At 63.6% G+C, this 19,112-nt stretch overlaps 4 protein-coding genes across 4 annotated transcripts; 1 reads left to right on the forward strand and 3 right to left on the reverse strand.

Moving 5' to 3' along the window:
* Positions 1 to 43: 43 nt before the first annotated feature.
* Positions 44 to 1,824, reverse strand: HDDC3 (HD domain containing 3). Its single transcript, XM_074880606.1, has 4 exons — positions 1,699 to 1,824; positions 942 to 997; positions 623 to 863; positions 44 to 264 (listed from the first exon to the last, which is right to left on the reverse strand). The coding sequence occupies exons 1-4, from the start codon at positions 1,808 to 1,810 to the stop codon at positions 62 to 64; spliced, it is 612 nt and encodes a 203-aa protein (XP_074736707.1). The 5' UTR covers positions 1,811 to 1,824; the 3' UTR covers positions 44 to 61.
* A 22-nt stretch (positions 1,825 to 1,846) lies between these two features.
* LOC141948320 (tubulin polyglutamylase TTLL13-like) lies at positions 1,847 to 12,269 on the reverse strand. The gene is made up of 14 exons (XM_074880608.1): positions 12,151 to 12,269; positions 11,488 to 11,618; positions 9,784 to 9,940; positions 9,396 to 9,539; positions 8,260 to 8,345; positions 7,893 to 8,118; positions 7,286 to 7,470; positions 6,126 to 6,314; positions 5,489 to 5,660; positions 4,972 to 5,169; positions 3,253 to 3,595; positions 2,387 to 2,909; positions 2,210 to 2,320; positions 1,847 to 2,132 (listed from the first exon to the last, which is right to left on the reverse strand). Exons 1-14 carry the CDS (start codon positions 12,169 to 12,171, stop codon positions 1,862 to 1,864), a joined length of 2,757 nt encoding a protein of 918 aa, XP_074736709.1. The 5' UTR covers positions 12,172 to 12,269; the 3' UTR covers positions 1,847 to 1,861.
* Positions 12,270 to 14,164: 1,895 nt separating this feature from the next.
* On the reverse strand, positions 14,165 to 15,420 carry GDPGP1 (GDP-D-glucose phosphorylase 1). Its single transcript, XM_074880605.1, has one exon. The coding sequence runs from the start codon at positions 15,418 to 15,420 to the stop codon at positions 14,338 to 14,340; it is 1,083 nt and encodes a 360-aa protein (XP_074736706.1). The 3' UTR covers positions 14,165 to 14,337.
* Positions 15,421 to 15,459: 39 nt separating this feature from the next.
* On the forward strand, positions 15,460 to 18,426 carry CIB1 (calcium and integrin binding 1). The gene is made up of 7 exons (XM_074880607.1): positions 15,460 to 15,626; positions 15,780 to 15,814; positions 16,246 to 16,348; positions 16,655 to 16,808; positions 17,038 to 17,156; positions 17,234 to 17,322; positions 17,569 to 18,426. Exons 1-7 carry the CDS (start codon positions 15,576 to 15,578, stop codon positions 17,588 to 17,590), a joined length of 573 nt encoding a protein of 190 aa, XP_074736708.1. The 5' UTR covers positions 15,460 to 15,575; the 3' UTR covers positions 17,591 to 18,426.
* The last annotated feature ends 686 nt before the right edge of the window (positions 18,427 to 19,112 follow it).

The following is a 19,112-nucleotide window of genomic DNA, read 5'->3' on the forward strand; positions in this document are numbered from 1 at the left end:
CGCCGGAAGTGCCCGGCGCCATGGCAACGCAAGGAGGCGGCCCTTCCAGCTCTGCGCACGTTTATTGGCCGGCGCGCTCCGCCCGCGGCTCCCGCCCCTCCCGGTCCCCGGTGTCGCCGCCGCTCCCCGGCGGTCCCAGGGCCAGGCCGCGCTCCTCGAAGAGCCGCTGCAGCGCGGCCTCCAGCGCCGGGCTCGTCCCGCGCAGACCGGCCACCACCCGCGCCGCCCACTGGAAATACTCCTGCACGCGCTGCGCCGACCACCCTGCGGGGGGGACACGGGGGGCGATACGTCACATCCGGCCGGAACCTCCCCGGTCCGTGTCCGGGCGCTGCCCGCAGAGCTGCGGCCCCCACCGGGAAGCGGCTCCCCGAGCCCCGCTGGGTCTCGGTCGAGTGGCTCCGGGGTCCTGCGCCTCTGGTGCCGCCGCCCCCGCCGCCCGGTGCTGCCCCCTCTGACACCGTGACACCCCCCGGGCCAGGCCCGGAGCATGACCGAGGGCCCCCCGTGTCCCCCAGCACCACGCAGGGAGCGGGGGGCAGCCCAGCGCTCGGGGGAGCCCCCTCCCAGGGCTGTCACGGTAGTGCTGGTGCCACCGGCCAGGCCCTGGTCCCGGCTCTACCTTGCGGAGTGCAGCGGTTCAGGTCACGCAGGTTGTAGAGCTTGTCGGCCAGTTTGACCAGTTTGGCCCTGGGGCTGCTGCCGGGTGCCCGCTCGATCTGCAGGCGCTTCCGCTCCATCTTGGGCAGCGCTTTGTCATCCGTCACCTCCTCCACGACATGCCTCACCTCCTCCCCAAACCGCTCCTCGATCTCAGAGAAGGTGGTGTCGGTATCTTCCACCGTGTCGTGCAGGAGGGCGGCCTGGGACGAGGAGGGGATGGGTCGGGGGACGTCGGGGGCCAGGCCCCCGCCGCGGCAGGGAGCAGGCAGGGTGTTTACCTGCAGCACGACGATGTCAGTCACACCAGCCTCGTGGGCCAGGATCCTGGCTACGCCTGCGACGCAGAGCAGAGGGGTGGGATGGGGGTGCAGGTGGGGAACAGACAGCCCCGGGACAGGGCAGCGGCTCCCAGAGGCGGGGGGGATGGGTGGGCACTGGGCAGTGAGGAGGCCCCTGAGATATGCCCTGGGCCAGGCAGTGCCTGGGGCAGGGGGGACCCTGCAAGCACATCCTGTCAGGTGAAAGGCTCAAGCTGGGGCTGGTGGCTCACAGGAGTGCTGGGGGGCCGTAGGAAAAGTGCTGGTGGCTCGCAGGAGGGGGCTGGGGGGCTCGCAGGAAGGGGCTGGACTGGTGGGAAGGTGCTGGGGGCTCGCAGGAAGGGCCTGGGGGCTCGCAGGAGTGGGCTGGGCTGGTGGGATGGTGCTGGGGGATCAAAGGAGAGGGCTGGGGGCTTGCAGAAGGGGGCTTGGGGCTCGCAGGAAGGGGCTGGGGGCCATCCCCAGGCCGGGCGGGCAGGGGGCTGTGGGACAGGGACCCCTGGGCCTGGCAGGGCGGCAGCATTGGGGGAGCCCCCCTAGGCGAACAGGGGCTGGGGCAGGGGAGGGGACCCCGGGGGGCTCAGACCCGCGGGGGTGGGCAGTGCCCGGGGGGCGGCACAGGAGAGGGGGCCTGGGGCTCCCGGGGGCGGGGGGGGGGGGCGTCCCGGCGGTGCCCCGGGAGCGGGGCGGGGGCGCGGGTGCCGGCGGGGCTCCGCACCGATGGGGTGGTTGATGAAGGGGGTGCCCTCGGGGTCCTTCCGCCGCTGCCCCTTGTGCTTCCCGGCCGCGAAATCCGCCGCCTCCAGCAGCGCCGCCGCCTCGGAGCCCATGGCCGGCGCGGCGGAAGCGGCGCGGCCGGAGGCGGGTCCCCGTCAAACCGTTTATTGCGCGCCGGGCCCCGACCCGCCCCGGCCCCGCGGCAGCCGGTACAGCAGCGTGCCGTCGGGGGCTCGCACCTCGCCGTCCGCGGCCGGTGCTCCCGGGGCCGGTCCCGGGGCGGCGTTCAGCGCCCTCTCGTCCTGCCGCTGGCGGCGGCGCGGCGGGGGGCAGCCCCGGCCCCGCAGCACCCGCCGCACCACGTCGGGGCTGACACCGAAGCTCCGGGCCAGGCGCTCCGGCGGCCACTCCTCGGGCAGCTCCTGCCGCAGGAACCTGCGGGGACGAGCACTGGTCACCGGGGCACGGTCCCGGTCACCGGGGGCCCGGCCCGGTCCGGCCCCGCCGCTCACCGCATCTGCTCCATCGCCTCCCAGGTCAGGGTGCGCTCGGGGGCTCCGCCGCGCCCCTCCAGCTCCCGCCGCAGCCGCTCCAGCCGCGCCGCCGTCCGCCGCCGCCGAGCCCTGCGGGGGAGAGACGTGAGAGTCCGGGTCCCCGCTCCCGGTTCCCGCTCCCCGGCCGCCCCGCACCTCTCGGCCTCGTCCAGCGCCGGCTCCGGCGCTTCCGGGTCCCCGGACCACGCCGCCGCCCGCCGCGGGGTCCCGGTGAGGAGCGCGGCCGCCCGCAGCCCGCGCCGCAGCAACGCCGCCGCCATGGCCGGCAACCGGGAAACCGGGCGGGGCCGGCGGCGGGGGCGGCCCCCGCGCCCCGGGGGGCCCGGCTGCTGCTGGGGGGGTGCAGGCAGGGGCACAGGCAGCAGCCCCACGGCCTGGCAGGGGTAAAGCTGCCCGGGGTGTGCGGCGGGACCCTCTCGGGGGGGTGCAGACAACCGGCCCCGGGGGCCGCCGTGGCTCTGGGGCGAGCGCCCACCCGGAGGAAGGCCGGGAACGGGCATCCCCGCTGCCCCGTTACCTGGGCAGGGCTGCGGGGCTCCGGCGCGGCGCGGGACACCCGTGCGCTGGGCGGCGGCGGAGACGGGGAGCTCCCGCGCTGCATCGCCTGCGGCCTCCCCCGTGCTGGCAGGGGACCCTGGGTGACCGCAGCCAGCGTCACCTGGAAGAGCAGGGGCAGACATGGGGGGCAGGCGGACACCGGCGGCTCTGCGGGTCTGACGGCGTTTCTGACCCGACTCTCAAGTGTTTGGGGGCTTCCCAGGCTCCCCCATCCCAGCACACCCACCCTTGGTCCCAGGAGACCACCCGCTCTCTTCCTCGCCTCTGCAAACAGGACACTACCGGCCTCGGGCAGAGACTTCCAGCGATCACCCCTCCGCGGGGCATGAGCCCCATCCAGCCCCCCCGCTCCCCCCACCCCAACAATCCAGGGAACATCCACAGCTCCCAGGCCTCTGGAGCCTCCCCGCTGCCAGAGCCGAAGGGACATAACGTGTACTCACAGCCTTCAGCCTCGCTGCCGGTGCCGGGCAGCCGCCGGCCTCTCACCTGCAGCCCCCTGGGTTGGGTGCAGGGCTGGGTCACCGCTGCTGTCCGGCCCCGCAGCCAGCGCCCGTCCTGCACCCCGAGCTGCTCCCGGGAAGGGATGCCCCAGCCTCGAACGGAGAGGGTGCCCGCGGCGGCAGGATGCGAGCCCAGGCCGGCCGGCAGCTCGGCGCTGGCTCCGGGGTGGCGTAAGAACTGCTGTGCCGAGGGCCAGGCCGGGCCTCCCAGCAGCGAGAGGGGGACAAGCGTTGTTAAGCAGTGGCCGTCGCGGTCCCTGAGCGCATCCCAGACAAGCTGCGGCTGGAAGGAAAGAGAGCGGCTGCGGTCGCCATCCCATCATCACACCACCCCAGACCATCTAAGGGGTGATGGCAGCTGCCTGCCTGATCTGCCTGCGGCAGTGCCGAGACCCCCCTCCTCTGCCCATAACCGGGGCATGGGGTTTGTGCTGGGCTGGGAAGGTTCAGTGATGAAGGGTCTGACCCACCCCCCGGGTCATCCGCTGCTGCTGAAAACATTACCCAGATTTTAGGTAGAGTTTGGGTTTCTGGTTACGTTCCTCTGGTAGAGGAAAAGGCAGCTACTGTCAGTTCTTACGGATCAAATCCCACCTTAGACTTCTTTTGTTAAATTAAATGGACTATTTCCAATTTCCCATAAGGTAATAGAAGACTCCTCAGTCCTGAGGAATTCTTGCAACTCTGGTGCCTTGAGTTTATCAGCACTGTTCTGAGGCGTGTCTCCCTTCCCGCGGGAGGAGGCCGCCTGTCTGGGAACAGTCGGTGCCGCGGGCAGCAGCGGCCTTTGCACAGCGTTTCCTCAACTCTGGGTGCAGAACTGGCCCTTCCCCGGCACAGCGGGTGACTCCAGAACAGCCCTTGCAGCCTCCTGGTGCCCACAGACAGGCTGTGGGCTTCCTCCTCCTCTGGTTTTAGAGTGGCAGCGTGGTTTGGCAACCGGCGTGGTAGCCAAAACTGAGTTTGAGACAACCATGCGGATTTCCTTTAACCCTGGGTCCAAACCCCACTCTCCTGGGTCCCTTCCTTCAGCCGTGCACCCCCAGACAGTCTGGGGCGTGGGAGCAGCAGTGCCGAGGGTTTACGCCATCAGAGCGAGGGTGACTCAAGGGGGAGCCCCAGACCGAGGGCTACGCCCTGCAGGGTTCAGGCACAGGCACTAACTCCTCACCCGCCCTGTGCGGGCAACGGTGTGGTGCAGAGGGCAAGATGTTCAGGAAGAGGCACTGTTTGCAGTGCAGGATTCACCTGAAGATGTTCTGGGGTTTTTTTAGACATCCCCACACTTCCCTTTGGTCCCTCTGTGCCACGTGCGCTCCTTTACCGTGCTCCTAGCACGTCCTGACCTACCAAGGAATTAATTCTGACAGCCAGGATGACACCACTGCCCCGAAGCAGTGGGCTGTGCTCTGGAATAGCGGGGAGAGGGGCCGCCTGGGGAAGGTGCTCAGGGGCTCTACACAGCCAGTGGGTGCACGCCCAGCTCACCCGTTTGGGAAGGGACAAAATCACTGTATGAAAACCCACAGACCCGGATGCTACATTGAATCTCATTTAAATATGAGCCACGCCAGAGGTGCTCGGTGCCCGTGGCTCGCTCCTCACGACCCTCCCGCCACCGGCCACCTCGCAGGACAGGTCTGGGCCACCTTCAGTTACCTGGCTCCTGGGGATAACAGCAGAGGATGTCGGGGTGTCAGCTGGTCTGTCGGCTGTGGGGAGCAGCTGGGAGAGCTGATCTACAATGCCCAGCCCTCGGATAAGTTTCTCACGCTGCAGAAGAGCATTCACTCTTTTCTTCTCCTCGTGTTCCACGATATCCTGGGGTTGTGTAGAGTCGTACTGTGTGCGCTGCGCCTTAGGAAAGAAAGGTCTGAGTTGAAGCTGTAGTAAAGCACAAGAGAGACAAAGCCACAGGCTGCTCCCAGCCCCAGGGAGAACTGCAGGCATGGGGGGTGTGGGGGGGGTGTGGAACGAAGATCCCAGTGGGAGCCACAACAGGGAAGGGACAACACTGGTGCTTGCGAGCACCTCCCAGCACAAGCTGTCAGCTCTGCGGACTTCCCGAGGGGGAGCCCAGCCTTGTAGTTCCTCTCCCTGGGAGACACCCGTGGCCCAGCGCTGTTCCCAGAACTGCTGGGAGCCCCGTGGACAAGCACTGACAGGAGCAAGGTACCTTTCTGTCCCACCCCCTGGTGAGGCGGGTTGTAGGAGCTGTGGTTTTATTATGGATCTGGGATTTGTCCCCAGCTGAATCTCCATGCAGGTCATCTTTCCTCTCCGTTTTCTTCTTCCTGGTAAGAGCTTCCAACTTTTCTTTTTTCAGGCGAATTTCCTCCAGTTGCTGCCTGCCATAGAACAGTAGTCTTAGTCACTGGTTCAATAAAAGCCATAATAGCAAAAGGCTATTGTGAAGCCTTTAGTCCAAGGACATTTCACTGTAGTCAGAAGTTCTGTAGTAAATAGCCCATAATAGAAGCGTGCCAAGAAATGGGCCAGGAGTGCCTTTAAGACTCTCACTGCTGTAAGAAATGCCCTCGAATTAGGCTGTGCCCGGCAGAAGGGTGGAGGACACTCGTGACACGGTGCCTCCAGAGTCCAAAAGCTGATGGAATGTTGCATTTGCCTCTCCAGGGTACGTATGAAAGGAAGCTGCTTTGTGGTGGTGGCAGCACACTCAGACTCCTTCCCTCCCAGCTCTCCCCAGCTCACTGACTATGTTAAGCAGCTGAGTTGCTCCCCAGAAGGGATGGGAAACAAGAGGTCTCTGTGCCACCCCTGGGAGGAGCAGGATTTCCACAGGAGCAGTGTACCTGGCGCACTCCTCCCGCGCTCTGGATGCCACCGTTTCCTGGAAGAGGGAGCTGCTCTGCTTGAAAAATGGCTCGTACTTCTCCATCCCACACGCTGGATAAATGCGCCGGTAGCCACCCAGGTGCGCGTTCTCGTACTTCTCTGCCTGGGAGAGCCAGGCTGCCTGGTTGCTCTCTAACTCCTCGCGTCTGCAAACCGGGAGAAAGCACTGGCAGGGAGCTGCGACAGGAGGCTCGGGGTGCTGTCCTGGCTGTGGGATGAGGGCCTGGCCAGCACTTCCCCCCGTCTTTCCCCATTTGGGAGCCTGTTTCATGTGGGTGTGCTGCAGGGAACCAACGCAACCCACGCTGCTTCATCTGCTACCTGCGGAGCACTGGTGAGGCCATTGCAGCACCCTCCCTGCCGCCCAGGCTCACACCCTGCCCTGCAGCCTGTTCACCCCGCTAACCCGGTTACGAGAGTTAAAATGTTAAAATGTGCCTGCTTGAGGCATCTCTGCCACCCACATGCTGCTGGGATCTTTCCTGGCTAGCAGGAAGCTCAGAGCAGCCCAGGCTGCAGGGGCTGGTGCAGTACGGGGCTGACACGCTCAGAGTCGCCAGCCCGGAGTTATCTCAGGTCTCCTAATTGAAAAGGGAGCTGGAGGGAGTTCCTGCCTCGCCCTGCACAGAGAGAAAAGCCAGGCAGCAGGCTCAAATAACCTCGAGAGGCCATGTGGATTAATTAATCATGAAAGGACATGCAGATGGAGAAGAGGAGGGGAACCCTCAGCCCTGGAAGGAGCCCTGCTCTGGAGAAGGGCCCTGTGACCCCGGGTGCTCTCGGTCCCCAGAGCAGCGCTGCGGCCCATCTGTCGAGCATCACTGGGAGCCCAGGGGTGCTGCCACTGCCCTCGGCACTGAAGGACATGACAAGCAGGCGCAGCTCGATGGGGGTGACTCTGAACAGGGCCCAGAGCACCAGGCGTCTCGGATCTAGCGCCCAGAGGCAAGCACTGGCTCTTCCTCACAGAATGCAGACGGCTCGGAGCTCTCTTCTCAGAGGCTCTAGAGGGCTGCAGCCTCTGGGAGCTTTAATTTGGAGACAGCCAGCCTCGGTTTTATCCCACTCCACCGTGCCCCATCTTTTCTCACTGCAGCGCTATGGGGAAGAGCAACACCTGGATGCACGGAGAGTCTGATGGGCCCGGAGGAGCCGCTCCTTTGCCCGCTGTTTGTCTTCCTCCAGCACCTTCCTTTTGTTACAGGCATGCACATTTATCAGGTTGATGGTATCGCAGAGAAGAGCATCCTTCACCTCACGGTCTAGGTGAGAGTCTGTGGTGAAGCTGGGAGAGTGGTTCACCTGCCAAAACAAGCAGTTCATCGAACGTGGCAGCCCAGAGCAGCCCCCAGCCGGCCCCACCACACGCTCTCATGGACGTTCTTCCCTGCAACAGCAACAGCAAGCAGGCTGCAGGCACGGGGCAGCTTTTCTGAATTCAGGACACTGTGAGAGGCCACAGAGTCCTGAGGTTCAGGAAACTCCCCGCTGTTAGAGAGGGTGCCCAGGGAATGGGCTCTTAGATTCCGCTTAGCCTACAGCAAGTTGCTTGGCTCCTTGTCCTTGCAGCCTGATTCATTTTGTTAACGAGGTGGCCCTTTTTAATCAAACAAGTTCTGCTCATCCCACCAGCCCTCACTCTGGAGCCTCCCTGAGACGAGCCATCTCTCGGCTACCTGCTGCTTCCAGAGTTGCTTCAACACAGCAGGAGTCTCCTTCCTCACCTCTAGCAGCCACGGCTTCAACTTTCTGTCCAGCAAAATATCAAAACCCAGTATCTCAAAGCAGGCGCAGCCAGTCGTGCGGTTTGGAAAGCAGCTTTGGTAATTGTGCTTCACAACGGGGTGAACTGAAATGAGAGTCTTTATAATAATATCTTCAATATCTTCCCAGAGTTTTGTTGTATTGTAGCTGTTATCCCTCATCCAGGCATTCAGGGTGGACAGTTTCCTGCGTGGAGGACAGGAGGTGACAAGGACTGAGCTGTGACACCATGCCTGCCCCAGGAAGGTTGGCAGTTAACCAGGGTCCCAAATACAGCTCCCCTGCGGGGTGTGCAGCGGGCACTGCGGGACCTGGATGAGGCAATACCTCTTACTGCCCATCGTGTCATCCTGGATGAAGTTTTCATTATGTTTGTTGATGGCGTAATTGGTCAAATGCATGCAGATATCACCCTGGTAGAGGAACCGTAAGAGACTCGTTTACTCTTAACCACAGAGCGTAAATAGAAACAGCCCCATTAGCACTAATTAACCACCAGCTTCACCCGCTTCTTCTCTGTGGCGGTGGCTTGCAGCGAGGAGTTAATCGTGCTGGTGAGTCCCCCTCTAGCCAGAAGTTATTGCTGACAGAGCTCCATCCTCCCCGAAGCTCTGTCCTGTTCTCTGGGGAGTCAGCTCCAGGAGCCATTCTGGCAGGGCTCACCAAGGGACTCAGGACAGAAGCTGCAGCTAGTTTCTGCAGATTTCTCTTCATTTCCCCAAAGCAGACCACCTCTCCGAGAGAGGCGCGTGTCGGAGGGCGTGCACGTACACACAGGCAGTTCCGGGGGTGTGGGGCTGGGCAGTGACTGTGGCAGGGCAGCCCAGCACTACAGCTTGTCCTCCGCTGGGGTCCAACAGCTCACAGACCCCCACCCAGAGATGGGCATGGCCATACTCTGCACCTTGCCTTCCCAGTTCCCCTCCCTATCTCTCCTAGGCTCTTCCAGTACCACCAGATAATCCCCAGGTCGCTCTTTTCCACCTGGAGCATGGGCAGACGAGGAATGGTGTGGACTTGGTGCTCATAAAGAAGGAAGAAGCAGTGGGAGTGTTGCCCAGAAGCACCGTGGGGTCTCTGTCCTTGCAGGTTTTCAACACCTGACTGGGTGAAACCCCAAGAAACCAGATTGGAATTTATTGTTGACACAGTTTTGAGCAGAAGGTTGGACTCAAGACTTTCCAAGGTTCCTTCCAAGCAAAACAACTCCATGATTCTGTGATAATGCCAGTAAACAGCCCAAATGTGGGGCCTGGGAGTAGATCTACTTCAGATGCTCCTGAAATACCTCCCTTGAGGAGGAGGGAGAGGTACAGAGGGAGGGGAGAATAGAAAAGAAGAAAGTTGGGTCCCACGAAACGCACCAGTCCCCGTCTTTTCAAGGTCTGGAATGCCCCGAGGACAAATTAGGGACTAACACCTATAGATGCTATGCAAGCTTTTTGAAAACTTCCCTTTTTTACCAGGTTTCTGCTGCTGGGATCGATGTACCTCATGGTGGCAAACCGGGCCAGACCCTCCTTGTAGACAAAAATCCTCAGTGGGTCACAAGATGTAACCAGCACGTAGATCCGCATGTCAAATTTAAAGCCGTCAATAAGGAAAGGCTGTGAGAAAAGAGGCAGGAGCGAGCATGAGATAAAGAACCGCTGCTAGGCGTGCTGCCAGTTCCTCGCAGTTGGCTGCTCTCTCTGCACTGCTTGTGCCTCTCTGTGGCAGCTCAGCAGCCAGAAGAAAGGCAAACCTTGGCCGTGGCACCGCGGCCGCCCTGGCTGCTCTGGGAAGGCATAGGGCGAAGGACGCATGGAGGGTGCAGGGTGCTGGAAGAGCGATTGAGACTGTCCCCGTTACCTTAGAGATATACTGCTGACAGATCATGCGCTCTCCGTGTTTGATCTCCTCGGGATTGTGCGTTATGAAGATCCCTCTCCCTTGGCAGCCGCTGTCTGGTTTGCAGATGAACGTTCTGTTTCTCCTCATGCGTCTGTAGGCCTGGAAATCGCCATAGCTGTGCAAGGCAGGGGTGGCTCTTACAAGCTGCAAAAAACCTGCCCCCGAGCTCTCTCATAACAGTAGGGACTCAAACTACAACGCTGCAGGCCAGAAAAAACAAACTTCTGCAGCAGAGGAGCAGCACACCTGTTCCTGATCTCATCAGTTACAGACTGGTCCTCGTGCCACCTGACAGAGCTCTCCTGGTTCCACCGTTAACTCGGGCACATCCCCGGCGCTCCCGGAGGGTTCACAGGAAGCCGTCACCTCTGTGCATACAGGAGCCAGCAAGATCTTGGCTCTGCTGCCACAGGGAGAGCAGGAGAAAATAAACAAGCCCTGGCTACGAAGGAGGAAGAGGAGGTCACACGGTTTTACATCTCCTTTTATGCCAGCTCATCAGCAAGCAGGCAGGAGGCCCCACCAGAGCGTTCCAAGCAGGAGCAGAGGCTCGCGAGCTGAGCTCCCGCCTCGCGTCACAGGGCTGCTTCATGAGCAGCTCCCACGGGAGCACGGTGCTTTGAAGAGTCAAGCCCATATGTCAGTTATTCTGCTGCAGATGGAGAAGCCCCTTCTCTCTAGTGGGCATCACATTTAGGGCAAGAGAGGGGCAAATCCCCCATGACACTGGGCAAAAAAACAGGACAAATCCCCCCCAGCAGTGCCGAGAGCAATCTGAGTCCAGGAAACGCAGTCTGGAAAGAAAAATGAGAGAACGAGGTCTGTCTTCTCCAGGAAAGGGAAGGCAACAGCCTTCCTGGACGTTGCACACTATTAGCAAAAGGCAGCAAACCGCTGTTCTCCACGGCCAGTGCAGACGGGAGAAGTACTAAGTGCTGGTATTTCAGCAAAGATGCTTTAGGTCAGAAATTAAGAAAATCACTCTAACCACGAGGAGAGTTCAGCTACAGAACAGGTGATGGGAGCCCTACTTCGAGGTCTTCAGGAAATGGTAAGAATAAAATCTAAGTGTGGGCATCTTGTCTCCTTAAAACCGCACAGACTTTGAGAGCCCAGAGAAGCCCGGCCTTCCACCCCAAAGCTCGAGGAATTCCGTGACGGTTTACATCTAACTGTGTACGTATTAGCATAGCGACCTCCCCTCTCCCACCGCCCTCTGCGTGCTCAGCTGCAGTGGTCAGCAGAGGTGTGGGGGCTCTGAAGACCCCCACTGCAGTCAGTGGGGTGGAACTGCCTTGTGCCCCCATCCCGGGTGAGCGACAGGCACCGTGGCAGCCGGTGGGGATGGGAGCCTGGCACGCTGCCCTGCTGCCGCCTCTCCCCTTCACCCTGAGCTGCAGAGAGACCTTCCCCGCCCATTTACACCTCCCACTCGCCCAACGCCCTGCAGATTCAGTCTAATAGCAATTAAAGGTGTATGAAGCTAGAACCGTGTCTCAACAGCCCGTTCGGTTCCAGGGAAGGTGACAAAGGCCTGGGCCAAGAGATGGAGTCTCGAATCTCAGAGAGGCGCCCCCATCCCAGCCCGGGCTGTCAGGCACAGGGGCTCCCACTTCCTCATTTCACCCCCGTGTTCTCGGCGCATTCGCATGTAGCACTCACTCAGCTGGCAGGCACCAAGTGCGGGGAAATATATTGTACTCCTTGGGGAAGAGCCTGAGCATGCGGTTAAGGTTGCGAGCCAACAAGTCCTTACGGCAGATCTCTATCATGCCCGGAAAATGGTTGATTTTCTGAAAGAGGTGAAGATGAAAAACAGAATCAGCAAGGGAACGGCAGGGATTCTCCTGGAGACCCGAGGAAAGCCTGCGTGTGGAGAAACTGGCACGCAGAACAGGAAGCTGGGCCTGTGGTTGCCTTGAACGTCTGCTGAGGGACAAGATTACGCTCCAACTGCTTTATCTGAACTTCACCAGCATGATTTATCTGCTCGTTCCATCTCTCCCTCCCTAGAGTATCACAGCTTCAGGAAGGGAGCCATTTGTCATCAAGAACCATTTATTTCATGCTACATTAAAGGGGTTGGCGGCTTTCCAGTTCACACTGCTAACTGCCAGAGCGTCGCGGATGGCACCGTACCAGCGACACAACAGAAGTAAAGGCTTGTCAACCTGCATACTGTGGAACCGATGCAGAGAAGGGGGCACGGGTGCTAGTCCAGACACTTCAGTTCCATTCTGCAAGACATTGTCCAATAACAACCCCCCCTCTCACCCTCCCTCCCGAGCGCTTCCCGCTGGGCAGCCTTTACACGGGGGTATTTACCTGAAACCGCTTCATTTCCATGACACGCTCCAGAGAGACCGAGTAGTCCGTCCAATACACCGTCCACTCCTCGTCTTCTCCCGCCTCTTTCAGCCCGCAGCATCGTGCCGCCCGCCGCACTGTACCAGAGCAAGCACATGACAGGGGCCAGGCAGAGGATGCAAGTGCCAGGGACTGTTAAATCCCCAAAATAACCGGGGCAGGAGTGTGGAACAAACCTCACCAGGCTGCAGTTCCACTCTCGGAGATGCAAGGTATTGTTGGGACCCTTCAGGAGGTGTCAGAAACAGCAGCTTTACCCAGCTAAACTCACACCAGGCTCTGGCTACAGGTGTACTGGGAGCATCAGCCCCCTAAGCCCACATGCCTTGAGGTCCCACAGCACCTCCTGAACTACAGCAGGCTTGAATCGCTGTGGGTCTGACATCGCACAGGCAGATACAAGTCTTCTGAAGGGATGAGTCTCATCTCTGAACTCAAAAGCTATTTGACAGCAGAAGACACAAGCTCTGGAGCAGAAGGTCACTGCTGGGATGGTTCATGTTAGTGCCAGTTCTGAATTTGGCTTCTCAGGGGGCTGTGGAGGCTATGAAGGCCAACGCATGCTAGGAACTGTTGTGAAATGGTTCTGGGACCTGCGGTGCCCGCACTGCCACACCACCCCCACTGCAGGTCCCCATCCACTCTCCTGCCTCCAAACTGCCTGGGCATGGCCTGAGGTAAAACACGCGGCTCCTGTCCCTGCACAGCTGACCAGGCTGTGACCTTCAGCAACGCAAATGTGGTTGCACTGCTAGAACAGTCATTAGCAAATTGGCTAAAAGCATCCATCAAATGACAGGAGTCTGTTCTTTTAAGAAACAGTTTGTGGCAGCAAAGAAGAGCAAGACAGGAGAGGGGACCAGCTCCCTGGAGACGAGAGGTTCTGGGTACCGGTCCTGTCTGTTCCATCACCGGCTTTACGTTAAACAGCTGAGGGCTCTCACACCATTTCCCCAGGTGTAGGTACCAGTCATTTATTGTAACTGCAGATGTACAGAGGGGCGAAGGCTTGCACAGTTTGTGTCTCTTTAAACCAGAGGGCACCTCAGTCCAAGGTGTGAAAAACCTCCTACTTTCCACAGGAGCCCAAGTCACTCGCAACCAATAAATACATAAACCGAAAGCGACTGTGTGGTGGAAATTTGGCACCAGCGCTCTGCCCTGGCTGAGCGGGCGCCCGCAGAGCCTGGCGGGCTGACCCGCAGGGACGCCCTGCAGCACCTCGGACTTACCGCTCTCGTACTTGCAGCTGGTCAGATTGATGGAGGGAACACTGGAATGGAGAGAGACGACAGAGCGGCCGCTCAGCGAGGAGCCAGGCCCCGTCCCGGGCACAGGCGGGCTGTGACACAAGAGCTAACAGGCAAAACAAGAGCTAACGGGCAAAACAGGAGCTAATGGGCAAATAAGGAGCCAACGGGCCCAGCCAGCCATGAGGTGACATGGCGGAGGGGTCCTGAACAGGGCCCTGCCCTGGACGCGTCACACTTGGGATTACTGGGACAATTTAAGGGAAAGAGCATTTATTTTCAGATTTGGATGGTCCCTGGAAAGTTGCTCTGGGGCGGAGGTGGCGAGGTGAGCAGCAGGGCTGGGCCCCGGGTCCGCCTCCTGCCGCCAAGCCCGGTAATGAACGCGAGTCAGGCGGAGCAGACGGTGGTTACGGGGCAGGGCAGGGCCCTCCCGTGAGCTGGGGACGGACTTCCCGGGGTCCCGGCGGGACACGGGCACAACGGACTGGGCCGGGGTAGGGGGGGTGTGTGGCTGCGGCTCCGCCCGCCGCACTCGCCTGCGCTTCCTCCGCCTCCTCCGCGGCTCGGGGCCGAGGGGGCCGCCGAGGGTGGCGGGCCGGCCCGGGGGGGTTCCCGGGGCTGACCCCCCCTCCTCGCTACCGCCGCCGCCCGCCTCCATGGCGCCCGCTGCCCCTGGGGCCCCGTTCCCATGGCGACGGGGCCGCTCCCCCTCCCCACACACCATCGAGACGCCGGTGCCGCCAGCCAGAGTGGCGCCGGGCGGGTCACGTGGCCGGCAGCCGCGCACTCCGCCGCCGCGCAGCGCCCCCTGGCGAACGGCGCGGAGGCAGCCGCCGCCGGTCCCGGTCCCGGTCCCGGTGCGGCGAGAGGCCCCGTGCGGCCCCGCCCCCGCTCATCCCGCCAGCAGCCGCGCCAGGTCCTCGCCGAGGCGCAGCATTTGCGGCTCCGTCAGCAGGGGCTCGCGGATGGCGCGCAGGGCCTCGGCCTCGGTGATGTCCCGGTAGAGCGGCGCCGCCGGCAGCGGCAGGTAGCCCGCCAGCTCGCACAGCGCCACGTTCAAGGCCGCGCCCGCCTTGGCGCCGAAGAGGGGCCGGCGCGGCCACAGCAGCACCCGCAGCCCCCGCCCGGCCCCGGGCCCGGCCCCCGCCGCGCCCTCCGGCGGGTCGCCCCGCGTCGCGAACACGTTGTAGGCCAGGCCGGTGTCCTCCAGGTGCTCCGCCGCCCGGCACACGTCCCCGGCCAGCGCCTCCAGCCCGGCGGGACCCGCCGCGTAGAAGAGGAAGGCGGGCGCCGGGACGCCGGTGAGGAGGCTGAGGCCGCGCGGCGGGCAGAGCGGGCGGGCGGGCGCCGACTCCACCAGCAGCGGCCGGTCCAGGTAGATGCCGTGGAGGTGCAGGTGGTTCACGGAGGCGCAGGCCCCGCGGCCGTTGAAGCCCAGGCGGAAGCCCGGGTGGGCGCTGAGCAGCGCGGCCTCCAGCCCCCCGCGCAGCGCCGCCGCCGTGAGGGCCTGCGGCAGCCCCCGCGCCGGCTCCGGCAGCAGCAGGACGTGGCCCCGCTCCAGCGGGCTGGCGTTGATGGCCACCAGGAGCCGGTCGCCGTCCCCGCCCGCCCTGCGCAGGCGGAGCAGCACCTCGCCAGGGGCAATGCGGGTGAAGTTGAAGGCCCCGGGGTCGAAGGGCTGCCGGAGGCTGCGGACAGCCTGCGGCGGGCGGCGCTCGGTGCCGCGCTGGACGTTGAGCTGGGCCACCAGCCCCATGGGGCCGGGCAGGACGCGGGTGGGCAGCGGCCCCAGCCGGTACCGGAACAGGCCCCGCTCCATCCTGTCGCTCCAGCCCGCCAGCAGCGCCCGGTCGAAGCGGGACGGCGCGGAGCCCGGCTCCCCCCCCCAGCCGGCTCCCTGCAGGACGAAATCCTCCTCCCCGTAGGCGAACTCCTCGGGGCGCGGGTCGCCCGGTTGTTCGCCCGCCGCCGCCATGCCGCGGGTCCCGGGGCTCGAGGCGGGCACAGCCGCGAGGACCGACCGGTGCCCCCCGGTGTCTCCCGTCACCCCGCGGGCCGTGCCCGCCCCGGGGCGGGGCGTTGCCGGGGGAGCGGCAGGGTGACGTGAAGGCGGAAGCGGCGGGGGCCGCCATGGGGGGCTCGGGCAGCCTGTTACCGCGGGAAGCGCTGAGCGAGTACCAGGTACCTGGGCACCGGCACCGGGGGAGGCCCGCGGGTCGCGGGGGGAACGGTGCTGCCCCGGGGCGGGAGGTGCCCCGAGGCCAAAGGCTCCCAGGGCTGAGGGGCCCTGGGCCAAGCCCCGGTTCCCAGTGCTGACGGGCGCTCTCCCCGCAGGAGCTGACCTTCCTGAGCAAACAGGAGATCCTGCTGTAAGTACGGCGCTGGGCAGGGAGCGGGGGGCACCTCGCCCCCCGCTGCGAGGGGTTTTGTCTCCTCCGTGGGGGTGCGGGGGGCCCCCGGCCCCGCTGCGGGGTGTCCGTCCCCCCGCGGAGCTGCTCCACACCACGCAGGAGGTGCCGAGCCCAGGCTGGGCCTTTCCCCGCCGGCCATGACTTCAGGGGCAAAGGTCTGGGGGTGCCACCAGTGGCACAGGGACGGCTCTTTCCCCCCTCCGAAGCCCCAGCCGTCTGGGGGGGGGGCAGGGCCGGCCCCTCACCCCCGCTGCGGGCCGTCGGGGTGGGGGGAGCAGAGGCAGGCTGGCACGGAGCTGTGGGAAAAGGGCCGTTGCCTCTGCGCAGCGCTGGGAAGAGCCGCCCGCGCTGCCCGTGCCCACAGCCTCTCTTGTTCTTGCCTCTTCAAGTGCCTACAAGAGGTTCAGTGAACTGCTGCCAAAGGAGGAGAGGGAGAACGCCTGCTCCGCGCGGCTCCCCGAGAGCCGCATCCTGACGCTGCCCGAGCTGCGGGTACGGTGCCTGGCAGACAGCAGGACGCGCTGCTGCTCCCCGGGGCCGCGCGTGTTTGGGCAGGGCCCCCTTCACCCGCCGCCGTGCCGGTGCTTCGCCCTCGCCATGCTGCACCAGCAAACAGCTTCCTTGTCCCCGCCGTGCCGTGGAGGATCCCAGAGATCCCTGCAGCCCTGCGGAGGCTCTTGTGCAGAGTGGGGGGACCCGCTTGTCCGCGGGGTTGGCAGCAGCCTGTGGCCGGCGTCTGCCACGAGGGAGCTGGCCTGGCGCTGCCCAGCCCTGCCCTGAGCCCTTCTGTGTTGGCAGGCGAACCCCTTCCAGCACCAGATCTGCCGCGTGTTCTCCACCTCGGATGAGGGGGACGGCAGCATGTCCTTCGAAGACTTCCTCGACATGCTGAGCGTCTTCAGCGACACCGCTACCTTGGACATCAAATCTCACTACGCCTTCCGCATCTTTGGTAAGGCTGGGGGGCAGATGCTGCGTTCTGGGGTCCCCGCGCCTCGGGGGGCAGGGATAAATCCGTGCTCAGGAGGGGTGGGAACTCCCTGTGAGAACTGCTGGTTTGGTGCAGCACGGCCTGGAGCCCACCGCGGGTCACTCAGGCCCTCTCCTTGCCGAGCACGGCTGCTCATGACTCTCTGGGGTCGCTGCGACCCTGCCAAAACGTGACTTTCCCCTCCCCAAAGACTTTGATGGGGATGGGGCTCTGGACAGAAAGGACCTGGAGAAACTGGTGAACTGTCTGACGGGGCACGGCGAGGAGTCCCGGCTGAGCACCGCCGAGATGGAGCAGCTCATCCAAAACGTGAGGACCGTCAGGTGGGGCAGGGGCTGCCGCACAGGCCACGTGGAGCTCACTGCCTGCTTCTCCCTCCCCTCCAGATCCTGGAGGAGTCTGACATCGACAAGGATGGCACCATCAATCTCTCTGAGTTCCAGCACATCGTCTCCCGCTCCCCAGACTTCACCAGGTAGGGTGGTGTCCAGTGGCATGGCTTGTCCCAGGGGGTTTGCCCGCCCCGCTGGCCGCGCTGGGGCAGAGCTCTTGGTTACCCTGGGTGAGATCTCCCACAGCCGCAGAGGGAGCAGTGTCCCGTGCTCGCTCTGCAGAGCCTCTCCCACACCACCTAACGCCGCCTCCCTGCCGCGCTGGGAGCTCGCAGACTGCTTGCGTGTGACCCAGCGAGGAGGTGTGGAACCTGTTGTGTCTCTTGCAGCTCCTTCAAGATCGTCCTGTGAGAGCCCCTCTCCAGACCCACTCCTCCGGCTGCTGCAGCTCTTCGTGGTCTCAGACGTTTCCTCTTTCAGCACGCAGAGCGCAGAGGCCCCTGCTCCGCGCCGCACAGTGCCTTGGGCCAGACACCCCCCTGCTTCCCTTGCGCCAGGCGAGACGGCGGAAGCTGCAGCCTGCAGAGGTGGGGCCCCGGGAGGCTGCCTTGCCTGCAGCCCTGCTGCTCTCCCAGGATCAGAGAGCTCCTTTTTTAACTTAATTTTAACTCCTTATGCAAACCATGGGTAGCTCTGTGGGTGGGGGGAGGCACGCAGAGGTGCTCCTGCCTGGGGGCCTGCTGCACCAGCACCAGCACAGCCCCTCTCTGCCCTCACTACCAATTCGTGCCTTCCACGAGCAGGCAGGGACCTGCCTCCCCCTGCCAAGCCCCTGCCTGGCTCTCCCATCTTCTCGGGGGCCTCCCTGCTGCAACGTGGGTCTGTTTGAGCAATAACCCAAAGTGGATCCATTTCTCTGAGCAATAACCCCAAAGTGGATCCATTTTACTCAGCAATAATCCCAAAGTGGATCCGTTTTACTCAGCAATAACCCCAAGGTGGATCCGTTTCAGCAGTAACCCCAAAGTGGATCTGTTTCTCTCAGCAATGACCCCAAAGTGGCACCGTAGAGGTGCCACCCCGGCAGCAGAGCTGTCCCGCCACGCTGTCTCAGCACTGACCACACTCAGGCCCTTTCCCTCTTTTCCTCTCTGCCCCCGCCTCTGGCTCAAGCTCAGCAGCTGCTCTGGCCTCTTCCTCCCTCTGCTCCTGTGAGGACACAAATAAAGGGCTCTGGTTTCACCCTCTGCTCTGTGCCGCCTTTGTCTGGCTGCAGGGACAGCGGCGGGGGCTGCTCCAGCAGCGCCACGGGCCCGGTGCCACAGGGGGTGCTGGGGACACGGCCTCCTGCCAGGCCCCTCTGCCTGCGGGCCAGCCGCGGCTCCGGGCGACATGTCCCACGTCCCCCTCGGTGACAGCCCTTTCCGTGAGCCGCCTCCCTCCTCTAAACGCGGGGCCTGTTCTCAGCAGGCGCCGCACAAAGAGCTCGGCTCTCCAGCGAGAGGCACAAAGGGAAATCCAGGGCAGGCGAGGGGCTACCTTTGCTGCGGGCAGTGCCAGAGCCCTTTGTGTCTGTGCATCCACCAGGCTTCGCCCTGGCCCGCTGCCAGCTGCGGGCAATGGCCCTGCCTGCGCTTCCCAGCGAGCCCCCGGCCACGCCGGCACCCCTCCTGCCCGCAGCTGCGAGGCGAGGCGATGGCCGGGCTGCGGCAGGCGCCCGGGGCCCGGCTCGCCCCGCGGGAGCTCCCGCGCCGGGGTGGAGCGGAGGGCGGCTGTCTCGGGGCGCCGGCATGGCCCTTTCTCACGTCCCGGCTCCTCGCTCCCGGTGGCACTGGCCCTTCCAGCTCGGTGCCAATGGGATCTGCCCGCCACAGCCTGCGCCCCTGCAGCCCCGGGGGCTGTGTCTGCTGGCACAGCACCAGCCAACGCCTCC

Source organism: Strix uralensis, chromosome 11, assembly GCF_047716275.1.
Source record: "Strix uralensis isolate ZFMK-TIS-50842 chromosome 11, bStrUra1, whole genome shotgun sequence".
NCBI classification, from domain to species: domain Eukaryota; kingdom Metazoa; phylum Chordata; class Aves; order Strigiformes; family Strigidae; genus Strix; species Strix uralensis.